At 37.3% G+C, this 12,485-nt stretch overlaps 1 protein-coding gene across 4 annotated transcripts in view; it reads right to left on the bottom strand.

The window, feature by feature from the left end:
• Window positions 1-12,485, bottom strand: part of GK5 (glycerol kinase 5) — an 82,072-nt gene that overhangs the window by 4,008 nt on the left and 65,579 nt on the right. For all 4 annotated transcript variants that reach the window (XR_008553938.1, XM_037525852.2, XM_037525854.2 and 1 more), the window contains 4 exons: window positions 10,295-10,389; window positions 6,453-6,556; window positions 4,942-5,001; window positions 4,059-4,192 (listed from right to left, as the gene is read on the bottom strand). Coding sequence is in view for 3 of the 4 variants with exons in the window: in XM_037525852.2 (XP_037381749.1) it covers window positions 4,059-4,192; window positions 4,942-5,001; window positions 6,453-6,556; window positions 10,295-10,389 (393 nt within the window). In the remaining variant the exon portion in view is untranslated. The remainder of the gene's footprint in view (window positions 1-4,058; window positions 4,193-4,941; window positions 5,002-6,452; window positions 6,557-10,294; window positions 10,390-12,485) is intronic.

The following is a 12,485-nucleotide window of genomic DNA, read 5'->3' as shown; positions in this document are numbered from 1 at the left end:
ATAAGTCAACAAGTTTTCATAAAGAACATTTTCTCTTACCAATAAAGTTTACATACAAAATATTTTCTTCTAGAAATTTTTGTCCGGTTACAATCTATTTTCAAAGTTAGGATTATAGGCTACTTATATTTAAAGAAATGAATTTATAGGAGTTTTATTTTTTATTTATTTATTTTTTTGGAATTTTTTTTTTTTTAAAGAGGCATGTATTTTTATTTATTTGTTTGTTTGTTTATACAAGCACTGGGTACAGTCAGAAGTGCGGGAGGGTGAGAGAATTCACCAGAGCCAGAGCAGGGAGCAGAGCAGGCAGAAGGACCGAAGTACACTGCTGAGGGGAGCAGCGGGCGGCAGGAGAGGTCTGCGCGCCATGTGGGACCCTCCTCCAGTGGCCAGGGAGCAGCCGGGGATCGAACCGGCGCTGCAGAGGCCGCGGGCAGCTTCGCAACCCAGCGCTCAACCGCTGCTGCACCAGGGAGGCCCATAGGAGTTTTAAAAGACTAAAAATAACTTTTATTCACATATTAAAATTGAATAAATCTAGTCATAAAAAATAGGTTCTTAAAAATCCCTGTTTCAGAATTTTTAATATTTATACTTTAAAGCATACATACTTTTATTTTTTCTTTTTATTTATATATTTTTTACATCATTGTTCATTTTTAAACAATGTTTGCTTCCCCCCCACCCCAGGTGTGGTCCCCATAAAATTTCCTTAACCAGTGCACCCATGCACCATCATCACAGTCCCCTGTGCCTCTCCCTCCCTCCCTCTGATCCTTCTCCCTCCTCCTCCCCTGCAGGATATCTTTGGTTTATAATTATCTGCTTGTTTTTGTTTTGTTTTGTTGTATTTTGTATTGTTATTATTTTTTTCTCCCGATGTCTTATTTGGTTCCCTTACATTCTTCCTATAAGTGAAATCATCTGACGTTTTTCTTTTTCCTTCTGGCTTATTTTACTGAGCATAATTCCTTCTAGTTCCATCCGTGTTGCTACAAATGGCATGAGTTTATCTTTTTTGATTACTGAATAGTATTCCATTGTGTGTATATATGTACCACATCTTCTTGATTCAGTCATCTATTTTTGGGCATTTGGGTTGTTTCCAGGTTTTACCTATTATAAATAGTGCTGCAATAAACACAGGGGTACAGGTATTCTTTTGAATCAATGTTTTTGTGTCCTTTGGGTAGTTATGACTCAGTCATTCTACTTTTTAGATATTTACCCAATAGAAATGAAAAAATGTGTTCAGACAAAGATCAACAGGTGAACAAATAAATCATGGTATAGTTACGCAATGAAATACTAAAACGTAGAGATGGACAAAGGCATATGAAAAAATGGTCATCGTCACTTATCAGGGAAATGCAAATCAAAACTACGAGATACCACCTCACACCTATGAGAATTGCCAAAATCAAACTCCAGAAATGAGTTGGTAAGGATGTGGAAAAAGAGGGAACCCTGGTACACTGCTGGTGGGAATATAGACTGGCCCAGTCACTATGGAAAGTAGTATAGCAGTTTCTTAAAATATTAAAACAAATCTACCACACAATTCAGCAATTCCACTTCTGGGTATCTACCAGGAATATAAAAACATTCATTCGAAGAGAGCTATGCACCCCTATGTTCATTGTAGCACTATTTACAATAGTCAAGACATAGAAGAACCTAAGTGCCCATGAACAGATGAGTGAATTAAGATGTGGTATATATATATATATAGCTGCATGCGTGCGTGCGCGCACACACACACACACACACACACTTATATACACATATATACAATGCAATACTACTCAGCTATAAAAAAAGATGAACTCTTGCCTTTTGTGACAATATGGATGTAACGGTGGTATTTATGCTAAGCAAAATAAGCCAGAATCACAAACATCAGATGATTTTACTCAAATATGGAGCATAGAGAATGAAATCAAAGAGTCAGACAAAACTAAACCAAAAACCAACTCTACAGTATGACTTGTAGAATTAAGACTACCGGGCATCCTGGTGGCGCAAGGGGTTAAGACACAACCTATGAAGCTTACCACAGCCACTACAGCACAAGTTCGATCCCCAGCCTGGGAGGTGACCCACATGGCGCAGCAGACCTTTCCTGACTCACCCACTGCTCCCCTCAGCAGTGTACTTCAGTCAATCTGCCTGTTCTGTTCCCTGCTCTGTCTGTGGTAAATCCTCTCACTAACCCCTCCAAAAAAAAAAAAAAAAAAAAAAAAAAAAAACCACTCTGGCCTGTACCCCGGTTCTTGTATGTATAAATAAATAAATCTTAAAAAAAAAAGAATTAAGACTACACAGGAGTGTGGGAGATCAGTGGGGAGAGGAAGCACATAGACTCTGGTAGGCTGTGGGTGCCTGGGTGATGGGTGTGATATGGTAGCATAAAAGAGGTAGGATGCTACATTTCTGAATCAAATACAGTGTTGTAAACCAATGTCACCTTGATAAATGAAAATTAAAAATCTTCAAACTGCTTTTAGGAGTTAGTTAAGTATCTTTGTATAGAAAAAGTCTGAATTAAATACAGATATAATGATATAATAGAGCTGGTGTTACAAGTAAGAATAATTTATGTTTGTTAGTGTTTTAAATGTTCAAGAAAACAAGATATATTTAGTCTTACAGTGTGAAAAAGTATAGAAAGAATATGATTAACCTTATAAATAACATTAAAATGGTTATGAGAATTTAAGTTTAATTTATTCAACTTATAGGAGTTTTTTAAGAATTGGGATTTTCCTGAGTACAGTTCTATTGTTTGCTAAGTCAGGCATGTGAAAGCATTAAGAAGATCAACTATATTCAATTTGTAAGAGTTGAAACATACAAAGGAACTTAAATAAATCTGCAAGTGGGAATGATTAAAGGAAAGTTATTTTCTTCAAATTGAATTAATCAGTCAATTAATAAACAATTGAAATAAATTGTTTTAATTTTACTCAGTAGGAACAAGTTTAAATTGAAATAACCAAGGTTTCATGCTGTTTGGATTTTGCAACTTTGATATGCTAAATTTTATCCTAAATCGTTACTTGTAAAATATCCTGTTTTACACGAACATTCCTCCTTTCCATATACATTGTTATTATTCTGTACACATAATTCTCACAAATTCAAATACTCTCTGTGTCTCAAGGCATCATCCAGTTTCCTAGGGAGCTCCCTAATTGGCCTCCCCAGTCTCATTCTTTACCCCTCCCAACTAATTCTTTCATTTAATTGCCTAAGTGATCTGTTCAAATGCAGATCTTTCCAAGTGCTTCCCTGCTTCAAATTCTTTGGGTGGCTCTCCAATGCCTTCAAGATCAAGTCTGAAGTCCTCTTTATGAGCAGTCCAACACAACTGGACTTCGAAGTACCTCTCCAGCCCACTTGTTCTCACCACATTAGCATTTGTCTCACCATGTAAGCACCTATTATAGCAACATTTACAAGATCTGCTTTCTCTATGGGACCACTGACTGCTAACGTCTTCAAAACTGAGCTATATGTTGCCTCCTCTAAAATGCCTACACCGCTTCCACAACACTATGTCTGCTAGGTGTATCACAGTAATTGGTTGCTTCTCTGACTGCTCCAGCACAGACTCCAACGGCAGGGACTGTCTCTAAAATTCTTTATTCTGAGCAGTGACTATCATGTAGCAATGTACTCAACAGATACTGTTCCATAAATAAGAGTACAATGGTCTCTAATGCCAAAGATAAAGCCTATATACTCAAAAAGTTTACCCACTGACTGTTCTTTATTAAACACAAAAACAGTTGTCAATTACCTGTCTTGTCTCATATTACTTCTGACTGAAGGAGTGAAGTGTGGATGGGAAAAGTGTGATCAGACCCACCACAGAGATCACAGGAGTATTGTGAGCTATACATACATATAGCTCACATACATATAGCTATATATACATATAGTGTTTATTAGACAGTAAGGTTCTACAGATTCTATTATTTTGCAACTTGGGAGGAAAAATGCTAAGAAATACTGTGCAAAAAAGTTCTAGTTTTTATAAAATCCACTCATACCAACAGCAAGGCCAGCTAGAGAAGCTGCACCTAGGCACGACATGTCAACATGGACTGGTCTGTCTATATTCTCATTAATCAGGTCCGAAGTCATCTGCATGATAAAACTGTTCTTACAAACTCCTCCATCTGCCCTGTGGGGATATAAGATGAGATAAATTAATGCAATAAAATCATAAAAACATTACTGACCCCTTTTAAATGGCCCACATATTTTTTTTAGATTCTTGTTTTTATTTTTAACTTTTTGTTTTTATTGATCTATTTTTTTAACTGACATAACATTGGTTTACAACGCTGTATGTGATTCAGAGGTATAGGATCACACCTCTTTAGATATATTCTACTATACCACACCCACCAGCATGATACCCATAGTCTTCCACCAGAGGGTTTAATGTTTTAACTCCAAGGTTTTCTCACTTAGCACTGATGTGAAGGTGGAGGACCTCACTAGGTAATCTCTAAAACTTTCTTTTTTTTCTGCTAAGCACTTTCCCATCTGCCCAGTTTGTCGTGGGACCAGTTCAAAGTAGGGCAAATGAAATAGGCCAACATAGAAATTCATTTGGATATTCCAGCAAAGAAAATTTGATGCTTCCACACCAAAATGATAGCCGTGTACCCCCAAAAAAGAAATTTTAAAGATTTCAATAATATACATATGGCTACTAAGATCCTCCCAAATTTCACATTGAATTAAATTTTCCATAAATCCAAATAAGTTTTCCTTTCCTTCTCAAATTCCTATGGCCAAGAATTTTGTCGCAAAGAAGCTAGGCATAACTTCTTTTTGAAATCCTAAATAAGCATAATGATGAAAGTACTAATAGCAACTACCACTTATTTCTAATTAAATCTATTAGAAACAGGGTTTACATACCGGATTTTTGTTACTGGAATATGGATCTCTTTCTGCATCACCTCATATAACTGTTTGTTTCTAGTTTAAAAAACAAAATAACAATGTAGAGGAAATTTGTATCTTAGAATTCTCTATTTTTTCTAATCTAGAAAATAAACACAGTGGTTTTCTGCACATGACATAAAATAGTCAAAAGAAAATATTAAGGACCTCCCTGGTGGTCTAGGGATTACGGCTCAGCATTATCACCACTACAGCCTGAGTTAAATGCCTGGCTAGGGAGCTAACTCACATGGCCCATCAGACCGTTCCTATCTGGCCCACTGCTCCCATTAGCAGTGTAAATCCACCTGTTCTGCTCTCCACTCTGTTTCTCTGGTGAATCCTCTCACCCCCTGCACCTCTGGCCTACACCCCAGTTCTTCTACACAAAAAAACCCCAAATAAATAAAATAATAAAACTAGCATATCTTTTTAAAAAATAGTTTAAAACTGTATAACGCTAACTATAGGTCAATATAAACAAGGTCATTAAGTAAACAAGGGGTTCAAAGCTTTACACTTTTCCCTTTGATACAAGAGAGCATAAATTTTTATTTTAGGAAATAAATTTAATCTACTACCATTCCTACAGATAAAATTTAGAGCACAAATTCAACAGATAGCTATTAAGATGATATACTATATTTATTATCTAACAGACTCCATCAAATAAAAAAATAATCATTTTATAATCACAGAAAATCTTTTTTTTTTTTTTAAATAGACTTTCCTCCTACAATGGCAGTGGCATCCTATCCCAGTAATATAGTATTTCTTTTTTTTTTTTTAAGATTTATTTATTTATTTATATAAGCACTGGGTACAGTCAGAAGTGTGGGAGGGTGAGAGGACTCACCAGAGCCAGAGCGGGGGAGCAGAACAGACGGACTGACAAAATACACTGCTGAGGGGGAGCAGCGGGCGGCAGGAAAGGTCTGCACACGATGTGGGACCCTCGCCCAGTGGCTGGGGATTGAACCGGCGCTGCAGAGGCTGCGGGCAGCTTTGCAGCCCAGTGCTCAACCACTGCGCCACCGGGGAGGCCCTATAATCACAGAAAATCTTGAACATTACAAGTATTCCACATTCATGACAGTGACATTCTTAATAAGCTACTCTTGCCCAGAAAAAGAAGACTGTTATGGAACATGAGGAATAACTTCAATGATTTAATCTTTTGATATAACAAACATTATTAGTTAGAATTTTTCATGAATAAGGATCAAAAACCTTTGTAGGTCTAAAGTTTTAATCTGGCATACTTAAGAAACTGGATATTAAAAAAAATTCAATTTTCAAATATCAAATCTAAATGGTACTGATCTTAAATATAAAAAGGTAAATTATCAAGAAGAACAGATTATATCATATATAGTATAAGTTGACTAAAGGTATAAATGTCAGTTAAAATTAAGAAACTTCTAGTTCATAGGAATTAACAGAAGGAAATGGTAATCCAGTTTGAGGAAGAGGGCAGGTTTTAGTACCTGAAAGCTATTGATTCCAATATTGCTCGTACAAGATGGTATTTATTGGTTGAAGGCTTCAAACCCATAAAAGAGGCACATGCACAGGGGTCATTCAATGGAGCCTAAAGTAAGAGATAGTAAGAATATGTTACCATTGTTCTATATTATATGCACTGGCTTGAAGACATATACAATAAAAAGATAGCCATGTTAGAAAAAAAGAATGTTTAGTTATTTTTTTTAAAGATTTTTCTTTATTTATGCATACAAGAACTGAGGTATAGGCCAGAGGTGCAGGGGGTAAGAGGATTCACTAGAGACAGTGGGGAGCAGAACAGGCAGATCTACTGAAATACACTGCTGAGGGGAGCAGCAGGTGAGACAGGAGAGGTCTGATGCACCATTTGGATCACCTCCCTGGCCGGGGATTGAACTCATGCTGCAGTGGCTGTGGATAGCTTGATAGTGTTGAGACTTTAACCCCCGCGCCACGAGGGAGGCCCCATGTTTCATTTTAAATAAAATGGTAGTTCCAAAATTATGTTAAATATTAGGATAAATTTTTAAAAGGGACCTTAGCAAGGTTGTGTTACAGATATTGGACTTTGAACTTCTGGTTGAGCTCATACCAAGAAATGGAACTGAAGAAGAGATTATTAAATATCCAGATTTACAAATGAGGAAAATGAAAGGTAGCCCTAGTATTTCCCCCTTTTTTCCTAACTAAAAGGACTTTACACTAAAATTGATTACTATGTAGAGTGTTTTTTTTGAGGACACAAGTGAGACGATTAAAAAAATGAAATGGGAAATATGTGTTTCAGTGTCATAATTCACACTCAGTATGTTAGACATTCAAAATAAATATTTCTATTTCTTAGTTGAATGGTTTTGTTGTCTAATATCAGATATGACCCAAGAGAAAAACCTTCAAAAGAGCCAAAATCTTGAGTTGGAATTATGTATTAATGCAATGCAGTTTTTATACATCTTTTCATTCTCAGAAATGCAAGACAATTCTGGCACATGAAGATGAAAACCCTGCCAAAGCTAGTAGCCTGGCCAAGAAATAGAACAGTTTCAACACACCAGCATAAGATCACAACAAAGGCACACTAGTGCTATTGGGAAATGCGGGTCTCTAGAAAAAGTATCTTCAAGCTTCAGGGTCTTGAAACATCTGTTTATCTGGAAAACCTACCACCTGTTCTCCTATTTAATTCTACTCTGCCCTCCAAATCTTGGCTCAGATTTTTTGGAAAACTTCTGACCCCACAGATAGATCAGGTTCCCGCTCATGTTTTCATGGCCCACCATAACTTCCCCTTATTTCATTTGGTTATAACACATATATTTGTACAGTTGTTTATTCAAACGCTACCTTCCCTGCTACACTATGTGTCGCAGGTGGAAACTTTTCTGATGTGTCTCCAGGGCCTGGAACTACATCTGACCCCACAGGGATCAATACCCATTTGTTGAGGCAAAGAACAAACAATACTTTTCCTAATTACCTAACTGAAGAGATTCTACATTACCTTTTATCTTTAAAAGGTATGCAGCTACCGTTAACACTTCCTTTCTCCCATGTTCACTTAGTTCCTTATCAAACTTACACTGTTTCTCCCTTCACCTGTCCACAGCTCAGACAACCTAATCACTCTCAAAACTAGAGACGGCTATCTAAATTCCTGCTATGAGTAAGATCATCTGATATTTTTCTTTCTCTTTCTGGCTTATTTTGCTGAGCATGATCCGATCTCACTCATAGCAGGAATTTAGAAAACCTAAATAAGGGATCAAGAAAAAGACTAATTATAAGAAAGTAAAAATCAAAATCAACAAGCAACTATAAACCACAGACACACTACGGCGGTGGGAGGGAGAAAGGGATTAGGGTCAAAATAAGGGGGGTGGGAATTGTATGGGGACTATAACTAATATGAAAATGCACACATTTTGCAAAAATGAAAAATTATGTAAAAAAATGTATATAAAAAAAAAAACAACAAAAACTAGAGATGGCATTCATAGTACTTGCTGGCCACATCCTCCACTAAGGAAACTGCTTGAATTCACAGGCCCTATTGTCTAAAGCAGTCAAGTTCCACGCCCTGGTCCCACTGCTTCTCAAAACATAGGAAGAGACTAACGCAAAGTCTATTCAAGCTTGAAAAGATAAGGTGATCCAAGTTGATTCCTTCTCCTGCAAAATATGAACACTGAGAAAAAGACAAACAGGAATGAATAAGGGGGTAAAAGTAGAAGGATACACAAGGTAGGAGAAGATTTATGTGTATTTACAAGTTGTGAAGGAGCAGAAAGCACAAGGAAAATAATGACAAGCAAAGTTATGAGGAATCAAAAATATGGAGCAATGTCAATAATAAAATAAAAAAAGCAGACCTATGGAGAAAAGCAGGAATCAGAACATTTGAGAAAAGGTAGGAGAACTACAGGGACTACACCAGAGAGGAGAAATCAAATGCTATCCAAAAATTAATTAATTAATTAATTAATTTTAAAAAAGAAAAGCAGTTAGCTACCAACTCCTTTTTATTTCCAGTTCTCAGGATATGTGAACATCTGGCTATCTCAGGGATGACCTACACAAACCTGTTCCTTGCAAATTTAAGACCGCTAACTGGAACATGACTCTTATCTTCTAAAGATTGACACTTGGCTCACCATCTTGTCCATCCTACCACTGCCATCACCACAGTTACTGTAACATGAAGTAGGCAACCATTGACCCTCACCTTCAATAACTATCATAAATATTCTACTTTTGTGTGCTGGATTCAAACCACAATCCCAACAGAGCAAAGTCACAAAGGCTGCACCAATTAATACCATTCCCAGTGTATGGCCCCCGAGCTCCATCTCACCCTTCCTGCCATTCCCTGAAGTGGCTGTCCCAGTCATTCCCACTCTCCTCAAAGTTCTTTTATTGCCACTTTCTCAGCAGACTGCTCTGAGAAACTGAAATTATTAGGAGCCTTTAATATTCTGCCTCCATCCTCTATGGCTGTAACAGTATTCTAAAATCAAAGGTAATGTCACAGATACTTAACCCTTTCTTCCATCTATTCCCCAATCCCTCATTTTTTTCTAGTTTTTGATACTGGCACCTTGTAGGTGATCTCCCTCCCCATCATTTTCCAAACAACATGGTATCAACACACTACTGTTGTTTGCATTAACTTTCAGTTTCCAGTTAAGAGTTTCACTTTACATTGGGAATATTTGGCTTGCAGAGGCTCTCCACTCCTCCCAAACCCAACATATTATCAAGTTGTAGTCATGACAGGAAGGGATACTTTGTGATCAACATGAAATTAGAAACCACTGGTGTGATTGTTTTGTCTAATGTATTGGACTTTAGCATGTGGTTTACATATAGTTTATATTATTTTCATAGGAACATGATTTGATGGAGACATTAAAGACAGAATTGCCATGATAAAGTCACTACTAAGTTTTGCAGCACACTTTTCAAAAAGGGAAAAATCCATAGTAACCTAAGTAAAGCCTACTTTGCTGACGATGACTATTCCTCTAACCTTCCTTCAAAAACCTCAAATATTCTGCTCTCTGTCCTATTATGGATATTAATTAGTTGCCTCACATTATCCTGAAGAGGAAGAGGATGAAGTTCTAAGCAGAAGTCATTTGAATATGCTCTGCTTTCTCATGGAATTCACTCTATCAAAGCAGTTTCTCAGTCCAAGAATACTTAATAGCTTAGTTCCACTAAGTAGCAAATTTTTAGTTAAGGGAGAAGTAGAGAGATAATTTTGGGTATGGGTATGAGAAGAGATAAGTTTGTAATTGTCAGTAGCTTTTTAAAAACATAATACCTGCAATCCACTGAAAGATGGAACAAAATAAACTCCTTCAGAATCTTCCAAACTTTTAGCCATTTTTTCAGTCTCAGCAGCATCTGTGAAAAGATCTGCAAAAGCAAAACACATAAACATACCCTAAAAAAATGAAGGGTGTGGGGAGGAACAAACAGAATTATTTTATAAGGCTAATATTTCCCTGCATGCACTTTTTTATGAACATGAAAGGTTGCTCACTTGAAAGGGCCAACACAAAGGCCGATCCATTCTAGTACTAATTGGGTACTGCATAGGTTTCTAAGCTCATGAAAGGAACAGAGGAGACAGAACCTCTTATCTCTGTATGTAGCAGGCCTTTTTCCTTACAGATGAAAAGTCTTTGGGTGTATGCAGACTTTACTCTGTCTCTCCCAGTGAATGCAACTAAGAATTCTTGATGGAATGCACAAGAAAACTATCTGCTGACTGAGAAGAATAAGCTAACAGACTACCAGAAAAACTAAGTACCACCAAACTGGTAGTGAGTTTCCTATTTTTAACTTTTTTTGACATCTCTTGACCTAAACTCAAGAACAGCCTGAAACTTGGATCAGTACATGAGGTGCAAATATAAAGAAAAAGCTTCTAAATAATGCCCTTATTTCTGGTCTGAGGAGCTGGGGTAACTACAGGAGGGAGCACATGGAAATAACAATGCTATTTTTTTGTTTATAAACTTTTTCATTATACCTGAGTAAGAGGCAAAAAAAACCCACATTTAAATTGAGGAGACAGAGGAATTAGAACAGTTTCAGGGATCTGTGGAACAATAAGAAAAGATCTAACGTTTCTGTAATCAGAGCCCTAGATGAGGAGGACAGAGAATATACTGCAGAAAAAACAATTTGGGAAAAGAAATGACTGTAAATGTACCACAGTGGATGAAAGATATAAATTCTAAAAATTTAAAAAGCAGCAAAACTTGTACAGGAAAAAACAAGAAGAAATTCATGCCCAGATGCATCATAATAAAGCTAAAAGAAAGCTAAAAATTAAAGGCAACAAAAAAGTCTTAAAACCAATCAGACTGCATATTAGGGAACAGACACTTTAAGTGACTATGAAGTTTCTTATTAAAACTGAAGTCTAGGGCCTCCCCGGTGGCGCAGCGGTTGAGCGCTGGGTTGCGAAGCTGCGCGCGGCCTCTGCGGCGCCGGTTCGATCCCCGGCTGCTCCCCGGCCACCAGAGGAGGGTCCCACATGGCGCGCAGACCTCTCCTGCCGCCCGCTGCTCCCCTCAGCAGTGTACTTCGGTCCTTCTGCCTGCTCTGCTCCCCGCTCTGGCTCTGGTGAATTCTCTCGCCCTCCCGCACTTCTGACTGTACCCAGTGCATGTATAAACAAAACAAACAAACAAACCAGCAAACAAATAAATAAAGCATGCCTCTATAAAAAAAAAAAAAAAAAAAAAAAAAAACAAAACTGAAGTCTAAAGGCAATGGAAGGGCCTCCCCTGGTGACGCAGGTGGTTGAGTGCAGCGCTGTGAAGCAGTCCGCAGCCTCTGTAGCTCCGGTTTGAGCCCGGTCACCGGCGAGGGTCCCACCTGGCCCGCAGACCTCTCCTGCCATGACCACTGCTCCCCTCAGCAGTGTACTTCGTCAGTCTGCCTGTTCTGTTTCCCGCTCTGGCTCTGGTGAATTCTCTCACCCTCCCGTGCTTCTGACTGTACCCAGTGCTTGTATAAATAAATAAATAAATAAATCTTTAAAAAAAAAAAAAAAAAGAAAACCCAGTTAAAAATATAGAAAGAAGATATATAGATGGGAAGAAAGTATGTGAAAAGATGTTTGATACCATTTGTCATTAGGAAAATGTAAATTAAATATACAATGAGGTAACACTATAGGAAAGTTTAAACTTAAAAAAAAAAATGATAATACCAAGCACTACAGAAACATTGTCATACACTTTACTGTTGAGAATGTAAAATGGTATGGCCACTCTAGAAAAACTGGGCAGATTTCTAGATTTTTTCCCAAAGATAAATACATACTTACTTGTGTGTGTTTTTTATAACACACTTAACATTGTGTTTCTCTGAGTCAATAATTCTACTCTAAGGAATTTACTCTATAAGAATTAAATCTTACAGGGTCACACAAAAACCTAGTCTTTTTTTTTTTCTCATGCATTTTCTTTTTTTTTTTTTTAAAGATTTATTTATTT

Source organism: Talpa occidentalis, unplaced genomic scaffold (assembly GCF_014898055.3).
Source record: "Talpa occidentalis isolate TD23 unplaced genomic scaffold, MPIMG_talOcc4v2.1 talOcc4.4, whole genome shotgun sequence".
Lineage (NCBI taxonomy): Eukaryota > Metazoa > Chordata > Mammalia > Eulipotyphla > Talpidae > Talpa > Talpa occidentalis.
Note: the sequence above shows the minus strand (reverse complement) of the source record. Positions and strands in the feature narration are given on the sequence as shown.